General features: G+C 61.5%; 1 protein-coding gene across 1 annotated transcript in view; it reads left to right on the plus strand.

The window, feature by feature from the left end:
• Positions 1-17,017, plus strand: part of ASIC4 (acid sensing ion channel subunit family member 4) — a 28,960-nt gene extending 11,943 nt beyond the window's left edge. The window contains exons 2-10 of the mRNA XM_063161955.1: positions 11,948-12,092; positions 12,256-12,383; positions 12,474-12,633; positions 13,019-13,075; positions 13,171-13,324; positions 13,709-13,800; positions 14,112-14,191; positions 14,493-14,597; positions 14,877-17,017. Coding sequence (XP_063018025.1) covers positions 11,948-12,092; positions 12,256-12,383; positions 12,474-12,633; positions 13,019-13,075; positions 13,171-13,324; positions 13,709-13,800; positions 14,112-14,191; positions 14,493-14,597; positions 14,877-14,996 — 1,041 coding nt within the window. The 3' untranslated portion in view covers positions 14,997-17,017. The remainder of the gene's footprint in view (positions 1-11,947; positions 12,093-12,255; positions 12,384-12,473; positions 12,634-13,018; positions 13,076-13,170; positions 13,325-13,708; positions 13,801-14,111; positions 14,192-14,492; positions 14,598-14,876) is intronic.

Below are 17,017 nucleotides of genomic sequence, written 5' to 3' on the forward strand. Positions count from 1 at the left end.
CCCTGTGCTGATAATGCTCTGGGCTTCTCCTCCAGGAGCTGTATCTCAGCATTGTGTCCTGTCTCATCCTCATATGGACCACTGCAGAGACTGCGCAGGCAGCCTGGAGCAAGGGGGGGAAAGAGTGTGTGGTGCAGGCAGGGCAGGGCAGGGCAGAGATACTGGGGTCACTGGGATGACATGGAGTGGATGCCCAGCGCTGGAGGCAGGGCACTGGTGCTGCAGAGAGACTTTCAGGGAGATGCTGACCTGGAGGAGATGGCTGTCATGGTGCAGAGGTGGGGGTCCTGGCAGGAGGGGGGCAGTGCTGATGCCCGGGGCAGGGTGGCAGAGGCAGTGGTGCCCATGGCAGCAGTGTCCATCCCAGGTTCCAGAGGTGCTGTGCACCAGTGTGGAGGGATCCTGGCTCTCCTTGCTCTGCTGCAGGGGGCTTGGGGGGCTGAGCTGGCAGGACCCCCCACCCTGGGACCTGCCTGACTGCCCGACTGCCCCTCCACTGCCAGCCTTAGTGGACTGAAATGCCGGCATTGATGACTTGTAGCCACTTTATCTCCCGTGCTTGGCAAATATTGGCAAAGAGGAGATGTTTCAATAGAGAGGTTTGCCGATGGGAATCTCAGTGTGTGATCCCACCAGCTCCATGCTGTACTCAGCTGCCTCTGAGGCAGCTGCTCACCAGGACTGAGCCTGGCATGGGCACAGTCTGGGGCCCATTGGGGGCTTCCAACACCTTTTCCCCACGGACTGGTGCCCAGCAGGGTGCTGTTCTGAGCTTACCTGTGTTGCAGATCATGTGTCACCCTCCAGCACAGGAGCAGGGCTCTGGAGTAAGGTCCCTGATCAGGGCTCCTCTCACCTGCAGGTAGCTTTGAGACCTGGCAGCAGCTGGGCCAATGCCATGAACCCTGCAAAAAGCAAAATTGCAAAATGCTCTCAGACTCCTCCCAGCTTGCAGCCACACAACCTCATCTTCACTCCTATTCCCCACAGCTCCTCGTCCCCAAAACTTTAGTCCAGCCTGTCTCAGGTGCTCAGCTCCCATCCCCAGGCCCACAGCCCAGGCAGCAATTAGGATGAAGGACCAGCTGTTCCTGAGGCATGAGTGAGCAGGGTGCATTTTCAGCCCTCTGTTCACGCTGCCTGCAGACACAATGGGAATTGTATTTTTCTGAAGCTGGCCCTGCAATGGACACCTCAGGCATTATGGAAAGTGTGCACAGATATACCTGCTCCCAGCATGTGATGTATGGAATGCTGGGAGCAGCATACAGTCCTGGGAATGAGGCACTGGATCCAAGCAGAAGCAAGGGGAAATGGTCTGAAGAAAGGAGGTGGGAGCTGCCAGTGCTGCTCCCCTTTGTGTGGGAGGCAAAGTGGTATAAAGAGGGGAGAAGGAGGTCCCCAGCTGCAGGGGCAGGTTGCCTGACCCCATTCCTGTCCCTGCTCCCACAGCAAGCCCTGGGAGCTGGGAGGAGCTGAAGAGGACAGCTGAGGAGCTCCTGCAGGTGCCAAGGACCAGCACATGGGCAATGTGGCCCAAACACGCAGGAGAAGCAGATGCCTTGAGAGTCCTGATACACCCAGCCCGTCACCTCCATGGAGAGCAGACAATGGGGACAATGGGGACAGAAGGACATGGGCTGCAGGGCTGTCCATCACCTCCACGGAGAGCAGACAATGGGGACAGAAGGACATGGGCTGCAGGGCTGTCCCTGCCTGCCAGCACCCGCAGCTCTTGCCCTTGCCGGCAGCCCCGAGGAGGGATCCCCTGTCAGTGCCCGGGTGCGGGGGCTCTCTCCATCAGCCCCTCTGCCCGGGAGCACCCAGGCTGGGGAAAGCCAACCCCTATCATGTTTGTTCCATTGATTTAGCGCCGCGGAGAGGGTTTAATCAGCCTTTAGCCTGCACGCTCCGGCATTAAGAACAAATCCATTAGCCACGAGATAACCACAAAGGGCTGCGCTGAGGCTGGATGAGGTCCCAGCGCCTTCAAGATGCAAATTGGCAATCAAAGATCAAAGCCGTGCAGCTCCCTAATCTCTGCTAAAAGGGCTCAGCTATTAAGGAGCCCTTTCCCACTGAGCTGTGATCACCCCACTTCACTAGGACTCCCTGTGTGCTGTCGGGTTGCACCATCATCCCCACTGGCCTCCTGGCCCTGGGGAGGAGGCTGCATCCAGGGCTCACTCGGGCTGTTTGCTTGCATGTTGTTTCCTTCAGTTCTGACATATTGGAGTCAAATTCATGTTGTCAGAGAGAGCAAAGCCCACAGCAGTGTCGGGGGTCAGCGGCTGGAGGGGAGGAGAAAGGGAGGAGGTGGGGGTTTGGATGGGGCAGGGTGGTGGGAGAGCTGTGTGGGGCTGATGTGGTGCCTGCAGAGAAGGGGAGGATGCTGGCAGGTGGCTGCCCCTCCTGCTGCTCGGGGATTTAGCCTGGTTCAGCCCCTGCCTGGTTGCACCAGGTGGCTCAGGGCAATCCCTGCTGGCCCCAGGGAAATCAGTGGTGGGGACTGTGGTCTGGGGGCAGGCAGGACAGAGCGGCTGAGGGATCATGGCACAGCAGAGTGTTTTGGAGCCAAGTTCCCCTTTTGAAGGTATTCCTGCTCGTCCCATGTCACCCTGGAGCACAGGGGTGCATGAAGCCCTGGTTCCCATAGCCACCCTGCCAGCTTCTGGTGCTGAATTGAGGCTGCAGGATGCTGTCTGTCCCCCGCTCCCCACTAAGGCCATATTGCCTGTGGTGGCTGCACACATGGCTGCCCCAGCAGCCCCACGAGTCCCCATCACCCCACACTGTGCAGGAGCGCCGCGAAGCTGCCGAGCTGTGACAGGAGCTGCAATGCCAGCACTGTCAGCAGATCTGTGGAAGCACAGATGTGTGCTCTGCTCTGCATGGTCCAGCTCAGGGACCAGTATCCCCTGCATCCTGCTGAAATGGTCAGAGAGTGTGTGAGGCACCTTGCGACAGGTGGGCAGGGAGCCCAGCAGCCCCGCCAGCAGGGAGCAGAGGGTCATGTCTGGCTGTCCTTTTGTTTGGGGACCCTCTCTACTGGCAACTGCTCCTTGAGGTGCTGCTCGTCCCCCTCACAACACCCCCCGGCAGGCAGCACAGCCCTGCGAGAGCAGCAGGCAGTGAGGTGCTGGCACCTCCGCCAGGGTGACAATAAATCTTATCAGTGCAAACCCATCCGTAGGCAGGAGGATAACCCCCGTGACAACCCGGCAAGAGCAGAGGCTTCATCTTCACCGTGTCAGTGCTGTGGATTTACAGATAAATGCCACGGCTGGAGGGACCCCCTCCCCTCCCGCCTAACCCTGCCCTGAGGCTGCGGGAGCTGCCAGGTCCAGGCCGGTGTGTCCCAGGGACAGTGGCCATGGTGTGCGTGACGGGAAGAGCGGACCTGGTCTGGGACACGGCAGGGGGATACCTGGATGGGTGAGGGTGGAGGGAAGGGCACATGCAGAACAAGATGGCGTTGCCCTGGCTGCTGTCCTGACCCTAGGGTGCTCTACACGCACTGTCCCATGGAGCCCTGCATCCTTCATGAGCCCAGGGGGCCTTGGGCATCGTGCTGGCTGGCCCACCGGAGCTCAGTGATTGGGAAACGTGTGACTGAGTGTGCGACACTGGCAGCGTGTCCCCGAGGCCGTGTGACAGCGCCTGGCGCGAGCAGCATGCTTTGTGGGCGCAGGCTGCGTGCCCATCCCCGCGTGGGCTCCCCCCGCTCCGGCCGGGCTCCGGGGGGTGCGGCGGTGCCAGGAGCGGGGGCTGCTGAGCGGGGCGGCAGGCGGCATCCCTGCCCCGGGCCCCGCTCCTCGGCTCAGCTCCCCCATCTCCCGGCAGCCGTGGGAGCAGTAATGAGATGGAGCAGCAGAAGGACGGCGAGATAAGGCTGCCTGCGCTGCCCCAGCAGATTAAATGCTGGGATTAAGCAGGCGGTGCCAGCTCTGCTGCCTTTTTATCTCGCTGCTTCTCCCCTCTTATTCTCCCGCAGTCGATAGAGAACGGTCTCCGAGCTGTCAGCAAAGGAAATTGCTTGTTAACCCTTTGGGGACGGGCGGCAGAGCTCCCTGTACGGCTGCTTTCAAAGAGAAGCGGTCCCCGGGGGATGCGCTGCCCGGGAGCCAAGGGGGACGCGGGGCCACATCCCCGCAGGGCCCCGCATGCGAAGGACAGCAAGACAGGGTCGGGGGTGCCCAGGATCTGCAGCCAAAAGCCACCAGCGCCCAACCAGCACCATGCAGAGGCACTGGGGCTCCTGCGAGGTGACAACAGTCGAAGAACAGAGGCTGCCTAAGCTCCACAAAGAAGCCCCGGGGACATTGCACACCCCGCTTTCCGGTATCCTTGATGTTCCCTGCTTCCTCCAGCCCGCAAGACATGTGGGCTCAGTGCTACATCTCTGTGAAACCACAGGGCTGGGGATCCTTCTCTGGTCCTGAGGACAAGTGGCACGGGCCAGCTGTGTCTGCACAGTACCGTGCGTGGTGCTGGATCTCCTCCAAGTGCCAAGGGGAGCCCGCTACCCAAACCCATCATTATTGCCGTCTGTGTATGTGAGTGTTCTGTTGGGTTTGCAGCAGGGGGGCTGAGCTGCAGCCCATCCCAGCGCTTATCCCTAGTGTGCTGTGCTGTGCTGTGCTGTGTGCCCGGGAGCGGCGTGCCCGGCGTGGGGGTGTCTGAGGGTGGGAAGCCGGCTGGAGAGCGCCGGAGGGTGCACAGAGGGATGGCAGGATTGCTGCTCAGCACACTCCAAATCCAAGCTAGGGAGTGTCTTGGCAGTTCGACAAACTCGTTGTGGCATTTTGGGGGTGCAGCTTTGGTGCAGTCTTTCCCGTGGGGACCCTGAGCTCCTCCTGAAGCAGGAGGTAGAAACATCATTCAGAAACCTTCTGCAGCTCCAGCACCCCACTCGTACTACGGGGGAGACCAGGGTAGGTGGGCAGCATGCTCAGCAACTCAGAGGGGTTTTCTGGCTGCCAACAGGATGAACTGGACTGCCCCAGCCCCTGCCCCCTCATTTCACTGCTCCTGCCCGCCCTCCTCCTCATATCCATGCCCTGCACTGCAGCATGTCTTGGCCACTGGCACTTCATCTGCTGCAATTCCCTTGGCGTTGGCTCCTTCACCTGCCCAGGTGTCACTTTTGGTGGATTCTTACAATGAAAACAAGCTGTATGAAAGCACAAGCTGCCGGGAAATCTGCAGGGGGCAGGTTACCCCTGGCTGGGGCAGCAGTCCGGAATGGCGTGGGATGGTGCCCCATGGCTGCTGTGGAATGAGGGGCAGAGCTGTGTGCGAGCCCTGGGCAAGCAGGCTGCTGTGGAATGAGGAGCAGAGCTGTGTGTGAGCCCTGGGCAGGCAGGCTGCTGTGGAATGAGGAGCAGAGCTGTGTGTGAGCCCTGGGCAGGCAGGCTGCTGTGGAATGAGGGGCAGAGCTGTGTGCGAGCCCTGGGCAGACAAGGCTGAGGAGCTGATGCTGTGCTGGGCAGCCGGGCTGTGCAGGCAGGCAGAGGCTGAATCAGGAGAGGAAACCAGAAGCGATTGGCACGTGAAGGCTGGAAGGCTGGAGACTGCGAGGGGATAGGATTGCTGTTTATAAATACATCAAGGTAGTAAACACAAGGGAGGAAAGAGAGCTATTTAAGCTAAGGGACAATGCTGGCATGAGAACAAATGGTAAAAACTGGCCGTGAATAAATTTAGGTTGGAAATGAGTGAGATTCTGGGACAAATTCCCCCCAGGAGCAGCAGGAGTAGAAAGCACAACCACATGATGGCACTTTTCCCTGCTACAACAGGCTGCCATGTGTGTGCAGTGTGCTGCCATGCCTGTGCAGTGAAGTCAAGAGATGAGGAGCTGGGGTCCCCAGCTACTCCCCTCTGTGTCACAGCCACCCTGGCTCCATGTGGCATAAACAGCACAGCTCTTTCCAGCTTCTGGCTTGGCTAGGGCAGGACTCCTTAGGCAATGGTTTGCAGGGAAGGGTCTTTCTCTGGCACATGAATTTGGGCATGCTGTCACAGGTGCTGATCCTGAAAGCTGGATGGTGCCAACCTCCCCCTGCTTTAACAGCCACTGGCAGTACTGGGCAGATATTCTGGGACGGTGTCCTTGCCCATGTGCACCCCTCTGCCTTGCATTGCATCCCTACGCTCCTGAGCCACCAGGAGCAGGATGCCCTGGTCTAGATCCTACCTGTTCCTGAGGAAATGGGTTACACACTGTCCCTGAGGCAGCAGCCTGGTTGTGACATGCTTGCCCTGCCCAGTGCTGGGGCTGGGGTGTCTCCCCCTGCTCTGGCTGGCCAGCAGCACAGCCTGCAGCACAGCTGAGATATTGGTATTCCAGCAGCGAGCCTGCTTGGCATGAAAGGGGCTCTGCCAGCCCCACACGCCCACAGCTCCACTGCTGGCTCAGGCCTAGCCAAGGGGACTCAGCTGGCAAGGGCAGTCCTGTAGCACAGAGAGAGGCACAGCTGCAGTGGCAGAGGGGTCCTGGCCTTTCTGGGATATGCCTGCAGCAGCCTCTGGCCCCCTTGCCCCACACTGTTTTCCCTCTTCCTTTGGAGGTAGATCAGGGAGCTGCAGGAGATATTCCAGAGCTTAGTCCTTCGCAGGATAGGGGAAACAAAAAGCCTAAACCATCACTTGTGTGTGCTGTGCCTAAGGTGCCCTGCTCTGTTTGGGCTGAGGATGCAGAGCCTGGTGCCCCATGGAGGCAGCAGCCCCAGAGCCCATATGCAGGGCTGTGTGTCCTGCCAGAGGCATCCCAGCAGCTCCGTGTGGGGCAGGGGCTGCACTGAGGGGCTGCTAGTGTGGGAGATGGTTGTGCTACTGCCAGAGCTGGGGTCGAGCCAAACTGGCACCGTTCCCCAAATCCTCCTGGGAGCGGGGAAAGGAAATGGTGCGACCATGCATGAGAAGGGACGTTTGCAGTGGCAAAAACATCCCACTGGCTCAGAAAATTGCTGCAGAATCGGGCTTGAAATGAGTTGAAATTGCTGAATCCAAGCGGATCTCATATCCCGGGCAGTTGTAATGCTGGCGTCAGCGCTGCGGCTTCCCTCCCGGGGCACCCAGGCGGGGCTGGCTGTGCTGTGCGGGGGGAGAGGGCTGGTGGGGATGGGGGCTGCCTCGGGGGGGGCCTCTGGCATGGGGAGGGGCTCCAGCAGAGCTGGGATGGCCACAGTGTGGGGCAGGGGCAGAGCAGGAGGCAGGGTGCCTGGGTGTGCCATTGCCCCAGCTCTACCAGTGTCATCCCAGTTTGGCCCCAGTTCCTGTGCCATGTGTCCTGTCCAGGAACATCCCGGTGCTCCAGCTGCCTGCACTCATGCAGGAAAAAGCACTTCAGGTTTTGGAGGCTGCTTTCCTTTGTGTCACAGCCTTGCCCATGCTAATTTGCTCTCTGGGCTCAAGTACATGGACATGCCCCTCAAGGTTACCCCTGGGCTAGCATCCCCACCAAATCCAGGTGGGGAGCACTCTGGTGTCCTCCCATTCCTGTCTCCATCCCCACTAGGCCCTGATGATGACTGTTCTCAGGGGTGCTTCTATGCTGGGGTGATTGCTCCTGTGTGGTGTGCCCATGCCCAGGGCCTGCCCGTCAGCTGCATGTCCCAGTGGGAATGTGAGAACAGGGCTGGCTGTCCCCGTGGGGATGTGGGAGCAGGGCTGGCTGTCCCCGTGGGGATGTGGGAGCAGGGCTGGGTGGCCCAGGCACACAGCAGCAGGCCCCGCTGGCACCACACATGTTGCAGCTCGTTCCCCTTGCATGAAAACATTTGGCTGGAAGCTTAGTGCGGCCTCTTGTCTCCTCAGAGCAATCAGGATTTGTCACTGCCTGCAATGTTTAACGTCGTCTTCCAGAGGCTAAATACCATGGGGAGCCGTGTAAGCCGTGGAAATACCTGCATGAGCTGGGATCAGCCCGAGGCTGGCACAATGGGCTGGCAGCACTGAGGATGGGGGACTGGGAATGCCTGATGTTGGTCCTCGTGCCCCCAGTGCTCACGGGTGGGCTGCCGTGAGCCAGGATGAGGATGCTGGCAGTCAGCATCTTCCTCCCAAAAGGCTCCCCACAGCAAGGGGGCTGGGAGGCAAGTCTTGGGAGCATGGGGGGCACTTGGGGGCCCCCAGAATTGTGTGGATTGGGGAAGAAGATGCTGGGGGCCCCAGCAATAACTGACTGGGATCTGCCTGCCGAGGCGCAGGCAGCTATTTCTGTCAAGGTCAGCGTGTCTCCATGGGAGAGAGAAGAAAATGAGGAATCATGTCAAGAAATTACCTCCCTAATGGGGTCTCCCCTGCATGTGAGCATGGTGTGGGGATGCTGGCATGCACTGGCTGGGCAAGGAGACCAGCATGTAACATGGGAATGCTGTGTCTCTGGCCCTAAGACTGCAACATGCATGGGTGCCCAGCAGGCAGAGCTGGGTGCCCAAGCTGGGTGCCCGTATCTCAGTTGCTATCCTTGGCTGGACATGTGCACTTCAGTCCTGCAAGGTATTTTTCTGGGTCAGCTGCGGGAAGAAAATCCTGTTCCTGGTACAGGCAGGCTCTCTTCTGCTCTTCTTCCTCCTCCTCCTCCTCCTCATGCGTTCCCTGTTATCTAATTGGATTTGTCATGCTGGAAAGGCAAAGCCCTTCAGGACTGCGCTGTGCTCTCGCCAGTGTGATTTCACAGCTGGCCTCAGTACCCCAGTACCCGACAAGTGAGTAACTCAGCTGGACGCCATGGGCACCCCTGCTCCTCACCCTCCCCGACAGCTGCGCCCACCTGCCTGGAACACGGCCACCACCACAGCTAGACCTGGGCCTCCAATCCTGCCCAACACTGGTCCCTGTCCCTAAGATCTGTCCCCATATGCCCCAGCCTCTGCATCCCATCCCCATCCCTCACCCCCTCCAGGGTGATTGCCATGCCGCCCGGAGATGTCTGAACTGACACGAGATGGAAGCGTTCACAGAAATGACATTTTCTCCAGCCTGGGGAGCTTATCCTCCGTTTAAAGAAAACTAATATAGAAGCTGCCCTGGTGTGCCGTGGCTGATGGTATCAGGCTGGCAGCCGCCGGCGCTCACAGCCGCGATAAATCTCAGAGAAGAGCCGAGCCGGCTGCAGCCGCCCCACAGAGAGGGGCTGAGCCGTGTCCTGGCGCTGCTGCGGTGATACAGCGCTGAGGGGACAGCTCAGGGCGGGTACCGCAGGGTCCCGAGCGTGCAGGGAGCGGAGCGTCCGCGCCGGGGATGGTGCCAGCGCTGGACTGGGCGGCGGGGGTACAGCCGGAGCCGGAGAGCTCAGCGGCCGCCCGGTGCGGCTCAGGGGCTGCCCTGGGGCTGGGCCGGGCCGGGCCCGGGGGCGGCGGGGGCGCGGGGCCGCGGAGCGCGGGGCGCTGCTGCCCCCTGCCGGGCAGCGCCCGCCGAGCACCCGGCACCGCGGGCGCGGCCTGTGTGGGACGGCGGGCACGGCTTGCGAGGGACAGCGGGCACGGCCTGCGAGGGACAGCGGGCACGGCCTGTGTGGGACGGCGGGCACGGCTTGCGAGGGACAGCGGGCACGGCCTGTGAGGGACAGCGGGCGCGGCCTGCGAGGGACAGCGGGCACGGCCTGCGAGGGACGGCAGGCACGGCCTGTGAGGGACAGCGGGCACGGCCTGCGAGGGACAGCGGGCACGGCCTGCGAGGGACAGCGGGCACGGCCTGTGAGCGACGGCGGGCACGGCGTGTGAGGGACGGCAGGCACGGCGTGTGAGGGACAGCGGGCATGGCCTGCGAGGGACGGCAGGCACGGCCTGTGAGGGATGGCATGGGCGGCCCTGCTGCCCTTGGGTGCTGCCCGCTGCCTCCGCTCACCCCCCTCGGTGCCTGTCCTGCTTCTGACCGGCCTGAAGTCCTCCTGCACCTGTAACCAAGCTGCCAGATGGGATCCTGGCCGTGTCCCCATCGTGGCTATAGTTACGTGCTGCTCAGGCATCAAGGCCTGCGGCAGGGATGGTGCTGGGGAGTCACTGCTGAGGTCATCAGGAGTTCCCTTTGTTCCAATCTCTTCTGCTACCACTGGCCTTTTTCTGCCCTTATGCTGCTCTTGACTGGGCGCAGTAGCCCTGACTTCTCCTGGAGCTGTGGAGCATGAGGGACACCCCCTCCCCATGCCAGCCCACGCCGGTGAGCGCTGAAGGTGGGTGCCTGGAAGCAGCAGCAGGAGATGAGAGGCTGAGGAGAGTACAGTGCTGAGCTTTGAAGGCAGCTGACAGGCTGTCGGGGCGCTGCCAGCCACGCTGACAGCTGGGTACAGACACCCACCCCCCCCTCCCCGCCACTGCTGCGCTCTGATCACAGCCTCCCGTCACTTCAAAGCACCCGCCAGGCGCAGGTGGGTTGTCGTGCAGCCTCCCACCCCATGGTTCCGCTCCTCCTGACCCACAGTCTCGCTTCTCCCGCCCCACCTGGCCCAGATGCACTGAGGACCCCAGCTTCAGAGACAGGGAGACCAAGGCACAAGGTAGACAAGGTCCCAAGCAGAACTCGCAGCAGGTGATGGCCTCCCAGTGCTGTCACTGTCCTGCCTCCATGGGGCAGAGTACCCAGCTGCCGAGCAGACACAACTGGGAACCCTTGAGGTCCAGGCAATATTTTGTGGTGACACTGAAATGCATGACAAGGGACAAGGAGGAAGAGCTGAAGCATGACATTCCTAGGCACAGGGTTCACACAGTGTGCCTGAGACAGGTCATTGCTATCCAGACAGAGATGCCCACCATGCTGGGACACTGGGGGCTGCCAGTTCAGCTTGCCTGGGGTAAGACAACACACACCCCTGTCCCGACCCAGCTCGAGAAGGAATTTTCCATTCCTGAATGCAGGTTGGGGAAAGGCGTGTTTGCAGCAACCCCCTCCTCTCCCTCCCCTCACCCATCACCGAAGCAGCTCAGGAAGGCGCCTGCCTTGTTCATCTCCAGGAAGGTGCAGAGCAAAAGCCTCCCAGGAGGGAGAGATCCCTGGAGGGGAGCAGGGACCCTGGGCAGCTTCAGGGGCAGTCTGCAGCCCACTTTCCACCCTCAGAGGAGCCACCCTGAATGCAGCCATGCCGCTGCCCCTTGCCTGCTGCCAGGACGGGGAAGTTCTGACACGACGCCAGGACAGCAGCGCGCCCCAGCTCGTTGTCGGCATCCTGCGAGCCACCCGGATCCCCGGGCTGCACTACATGTGTACCCGGCCCCAGTCCCGCCTGCGCCGCCTGCTCTGGAGCCTGGCCTTCCTGGCCTCCGCCGGGCTGCTGGCCACCGGCGCCGCCGACCGCCTGCACCACCTGCTCTCGCGGCCCGTGCACACCCGCGCACGCCTCGCCTGGGCACCCCAGCTCCGCTTCCCGGCTGTCACCCTCTGCAACCCCAACCGGGCACGCTTCCTGCACCTCACCAAGCCCGACCTCTACTCGGTAGGAGAGTGGCTGGGGCTGGCCCGGGAGAACCACTCGCTGGTGCCCGAGATGCTGGCCGTGCTGGGGGAGGACCAGCGTGCCTGGCTGACGCGTCTGGCCAACTACTCGCGCTTCCTGCCGCCCCGCCGCTCCGAGCGCACCATGCAGAGCTTCTTTCACCGCCTGGGCCACCAGATAGAGGACATGCTGGTGGAGTGTCGCTTTCAGGGAGAGCGCTGTGGCCCCCAGCACTTCACTCCCGTGAGTTCCCTGCTGGAAGGTGCAGGACAGCTGGGCTGCCCCATGGGTACTGGGAATGATGCTTCACTCCCTGTCCTGCCAGGGTGGAGGAGTGGTATAGTAGGGAGTCAGGCTGTGATGAGCCTTTCCAAAGGTCATGAAAGACTGTACCTTCCTTCCATCACCTCCATGGAATCAAAAAGGAGTTTCTGGACCTCATCCAGATTGCAGAATAATCGACCAGATCCCTGCCTGCTCCCTTACCACTGCTCTCTCCATCCCCAGGTCTACACACGCTATGGGAAGTGCTACACCTTCAATGGGGATCGGAGGAATCCACGTGTGACCCGCCAGGGTGGCATGGGCAACGGGCTGGAGATCATGCTGGACATCCAGCAGGAAGAGTACCTGCCCATCTGGAGAGAGACCAGTAAGTGGGGCTATGGCTCAGGCAGGGCACAGGTGATGGGTGCTAGGATGCAGGTTGCTGGGCAAGCAGAGCACCCTGTGAGGGGACTATGGATGAAGCAGGGCATCAGAGGGGTGCAGGTGCTGGGTCAGCGCAGGCATGCAGCACCTCTGTACTCCCATAGATGAGACATCATTTGAAGCTGGCATCCGGGTCCAGATCCACAGCCAGGACGAGCCACCCTATATCCATCAGCTGGGCTTTGGTGTCTCGCCTGGCTTCCAGACCTTTGTGTCCTGCCAGGAGCAGCGGGTAAGGCGGGATGCCCCACAGCCCCGGGGTAGTGCCTGCTGGCACTCAGCCCAGCACAGCCCTGTAGCAATGCCCTTCTCATCCTACCAGCTCACCTACCTGCCACAGCCGTGGGGGAACTGCCGGGCCAGCATGCAGGGGGAGCAGCTGCTGCCCGGCTATGACACCTACAGCATCGCTGCCTGCCGCCTCCAGTGTGAGAAGGAGGCCGTGGTGCAGAGCTGCCACTGCCGCATGGTCCATATGCCAGGTGAGGGGTGTGCATGATGGTGTGAGGGGCGCCCCACTGCCCCAACAGTCCTGCTGGGGTTGCTCCAACTCCCTGCAGTCTGCACCTAAAGATCACCTCTGTACCCAAGGATTCCCCTGGCCCCATCTCTCTCCACCCAGGGACCACCCCATCCTCTCCACATGCTGGGTCAGCCCCTGTCCTACCCTCCTTACACCACAGGTCAGCACCTTCCCTGTTTGCCTTGTACCTGGGCCACATCTTCCTCAACTAACCTGCACCCAAGGGTCACTCATCCCCATCCTCTTTGCACCCTGCCCTCTGCACTACCTCCAAGGGAGGAGTTAAGAGTGGGGGGGCAGAATCTGACTGGACTCCCCCCCTCCCAACCACTGCTTCTCCACAGGCAATGAGTCCATCTGCTCCCCTAATGTGTACATCGAGTGTGCTGACCACACACTGGGTAGGTGAGGCAGTGGGTGGGCATCTAGGGGCTGGCTGAGCGCCCCAGGGAGGGGGCTGGAGATTGTGCCTGTGCCAATGGGTGTCTGCCCCCAGATGCAGCAGTGGAGGACAGCCAGGAGCGCTGCAGCTGCCCCACCCCGTGCAACCTGACACGCTATGGCAAGGAGATCTCCATGGTCCGCATCCCCAACAAGGGCTCAGCGCGCTACCTCGCCCGCAAGTACAACAAGAACGAGACCTACATTCGGTGAGTTGCCAGCACTGGGGTATTCCAGGGCATGTGCAGGGGGCTGGGGACCCGGGGAACTTCCACTCCACTCCTGGCAGCATGCAGAGAGAGGGTCCTGGCATACTTGGTTGCTGCAGCATCCTCTGTGCGCGGGTGTTTTCACTAGAGCTTCTTCCCAACTTGTCCAATCTTCCCAGCCCTCCTGCCAGCACCTGCCCACCCCACTGTCTCTCCTGGCCTGGGACATGTCCCCACTGCACCAGCCCAAATATTCATGAGGGCCATGGGAGCATCTGGGAGCACCTGAGAGCTGGAGGGCTGGGGGACATGGGAGGTTTGTGGGAAGTGATGAAGGAGGGTCCAGATCAGCCCTTTTTGCTCAGCACAACGGTGTCCCCACAGGGAGAACTTCCTGGTGCTGGACATCTTCTTTGAGGCGCTCAACTACGAAGCCATTGAGCAGAAGAAAGCCTATGACCTTGCTGGGCTTCTCGGTGACTCCCCTCCCCCTCCTCTGGGGCCCTAAGGCGCGGAGCTCTGGGTCCCAGCCCTGGGAAGATGAGGGTCTGGAGGGGAAGAGATCACACAGAGCAGCAGCCAGACGCAGGCTGGCTGAAGGGTGGAACACTGCTGACTGTCCCCTATCCTGCATGTTCCCCATGCCCTCGATCCTGCTGACCCTGCCCCCATGACTGCTCTGTGTCCCACAATCTGGCAGCCTTGGCACTGCCCTGCTGGCCCACCCCAGGCTTCCAGTGGGCTGCACAGCATCTCCTGGTGACCATCTTCCCATCCTCCTCCCCAGGGGACATCGGGGGGCAGATGGGCCTGTTCATCGGTGCCAGCATTCTCACCATCTTGGAGATCCTGGACTACATCTATGAGGTGTGTTAGCCTTCAGGGATGTGTCTCAGCAGTGGCTACAGAGACACGCTTCCTGGGGAGGGCGTAAAATATGTGGCCACCCCAGAGGGCTGTAGCAGCCCCCAAATTAGGGAACACCTGGAGGAAGGCAGTGGGAGGAGAATGGGTCCCTCTGCATTCCTCAGTGACCCGAGGACAGGGAGGGTGGTGTGCCAAGGTACTGTCCCACTATGCCTGGGTGAGAGAGGAGCAGGCAGCAGTTCTGTGTAGACAGGGTGCTACCTGTGTGCAGGTCTAGGTCTGACCCCCCATCTGCACCCAGGTGATCCGAGATAAGGTGAGCCGGGTCCTGCGCCGCTCCAAGCCACCTCTGAAGAAGCCCTCGGGCAGCATCGCCACACTGGGATTGGAGGAGATGAAGGACCAGGTACCCCTGCAGGGCTGGGCTGCCTGGAGGTTGTGAGAACAGGGCCTGGCCATGTGTCTGCCCCCACTCCATGGGGAGGGCACATCATCCCAAGATCGAGGGTCTGTGTGGCTCTGTATTTGGTGCCTTCAGGCTGCAGAGTCAGAGCAGTCCCAGGGGGGCAGGGAGCTGGGTGTCCCCTGGGGAGCTCCTGCGGACAGGCTGTGATGGGTGGGAGGACTAGGGAGGTGGCAGGATGCATGGAATCTGTGCCCACCCTACTGCCTGCCTTCCCCACAGAGCCCCTGTGAGACACTGGGTCGGCACGTGGAGGGCGCCTACAACGCGGGCATCCTGCCCAACCACCACCACCGCCACCACTACCCTCACCAGGGAGTCTTCGAGGACTTCGCCTGCTAGGCAAGATTGGGTTTGGGGGGCAGCCACCTGTCACCCCCCTCCCCAGCATTATGGAGAGGGACAGTGGCACTGGGTGCGGTGGGCACAGGCCCCTGCCTCCCCCACCCCACTGCCAGGACCAGCCACACCGTTCGCCCCCAGTGATGCCACTGGAGCTGCCTCAGCCCCGGCACTGGAGCAGCCCCCTGGCCCTTTTGCCTGTCCCCTCTGCTTGCCCCTAGCACGTGGGCTCAGCCCAGTTTCAAGCACACAGCGTGGAGGGCGATGGGCATGCCAGGGGGGTTTGGGGGAGCAGCAGGTGTGGGCCAGAGAGGCCCTGGTGCTGCAGAGCATGAAGGGGGAAGCTGAGGTTCCTGTGAGCCCCTCCAAGCCTTCCCTTGCTGACCCCTCCTGGGTGGTGGTCTCTGCCCTGCATGGTTTTCCCTAGGAGAGAGACATACCTGGAACAGCTTCCCTCTGCCTGGGAACCACCTCCTTCCCTTCCTGCTGCAGGGCAGGGCAGCATTGCAGGGCACCCCTCTGAGCAGCATGGCCCCCATGGCCAGCCCAGGGACACCCCAACTGCAGCCACACCTGCATGGCACCACCCTGACCCCTGGCACCACCACCACCACTGTGACACTCCCCTAAACATCTGCCCACCCTTGCCCAACCTCATGCAGTCTCTCAGGGCTGCAGCCCCACCTTCACTGTTCCCAGCCAGACCCCTGCACTGTGACTCCCCCTGCCACTCCAGTGTTGGCCCCCAATAATCCCCAGTCATTTCAGCACTGCAAACCTACTGCCTCCCCCATCTCCTGCCCCAATCTGTTGTGAACCCATCCTCTCCTTGCCCAGCTATTGCCCAGAGTGGCTCATCCCTTGGTGTAGCTGCCTGGCATAGCCCAGGCAGCGTGGCGGGTCCTGCCCTCCCTCCCCTGCCTGTCGCTGCTCTTTTGCACCGTGCACGTACCCCTTACCATGCTCCCGGCCCCAGGTGCTGAGCACCCTCTGTGCCTCCCCCAGACTGCACATGGTTAGGAGGGTGCTCCGTGCCCAGCCCTGTCCAGACAGCCACAGTCCAGCCCACTGGCTGGAGCCTTGGCCCAAACTGGCGCCCACAGCCCTCCTGCCTGCCCTGAGATGGCAGGACGCACGGCAGGACTCACGGCAGGACCCGCAGCGCTTCCCCTGTCCTGTTGTACATTGCCTCCACCCCCTCCACTGTAGCAGCAGACACCAGCGCAGGGCAAACTGCCCCAAAATATCTCAGGAGGGGGGGCGAGCTGGCAAAGCCCCCCTCAATACACACACTTGGCAGAGGGGGACCCCAGGGCAGGAATTTGGGACCTCTGGGGAAGGCTGGGGCTGAGCCAGGCAGCCTCTGGCCCTGCTGGTTTGGTCCCCGTCCCTGGTGCCCACAGATGGATCACGGCCACGTTGTGCCGTGCCCAAAGCCATAGACGCAGGAGGAGCCATCATCCCTGCAGCCCTCAAGGCCCCACAGATGGGAGGCGCAGGGCAGGGACCGGGGCACAGCAGCCCTGGCTCTGGGTCTGCATGGTCCAACAGCTCCCCTGAAGTATGCACCCACAGTAAGCATGTTCCTGTGGGTGCAAGCACCCAGCTGCGTGGTGTTCCACGTTCCCCTCTGTGGGGGATACACAGCGAGCCTCCCAGCAGGCCAGCCACACTGGTGCTCCCCAGGGAGCCCTCCAGAGCACCCTGTGCCAGCTCCCCATGGGGTTCCCATGTGCCAACCTGCAAGCAGGAGGGTTCCCACAGGGGCGCCACATGTTATCCCAGGAATGTGCCACGGCCATGCTAGCCAGCCTTACACCAAGGTCTCCTGCGACAAGGGGGGTGCAGGATGTGTCCCCTTCTTGCCAGTGGGAGCAGCAGGCCCTGAGCGGGGTGGGCACGGACACCATGGTGGGAAGGCCAGCACAAACCGCCCTCGTGCTGGTGAACGTGAGAGATGTGCGTCACTGTTTTATAAATGTACAAATACTCCCTAATAAAGAGGCACAAGTAGGTCCAGA

The sequence above is a fragment of the Melospiza melodia genome, chromosome 8 (genome assembly GCF_035770615.1).
Source record: "Melospiza melodia melodia isolate bMelMel2 chromosome 8, bMelMel2.pri, whole genome shotgun sequence".
In the NCBI taxonomy this organism is placed as follows: Eukaryota; Metazoa; Chordata; class Aves; order Passeriformes; family Passerellidae; genus Melospiza; species Melospiza melodia.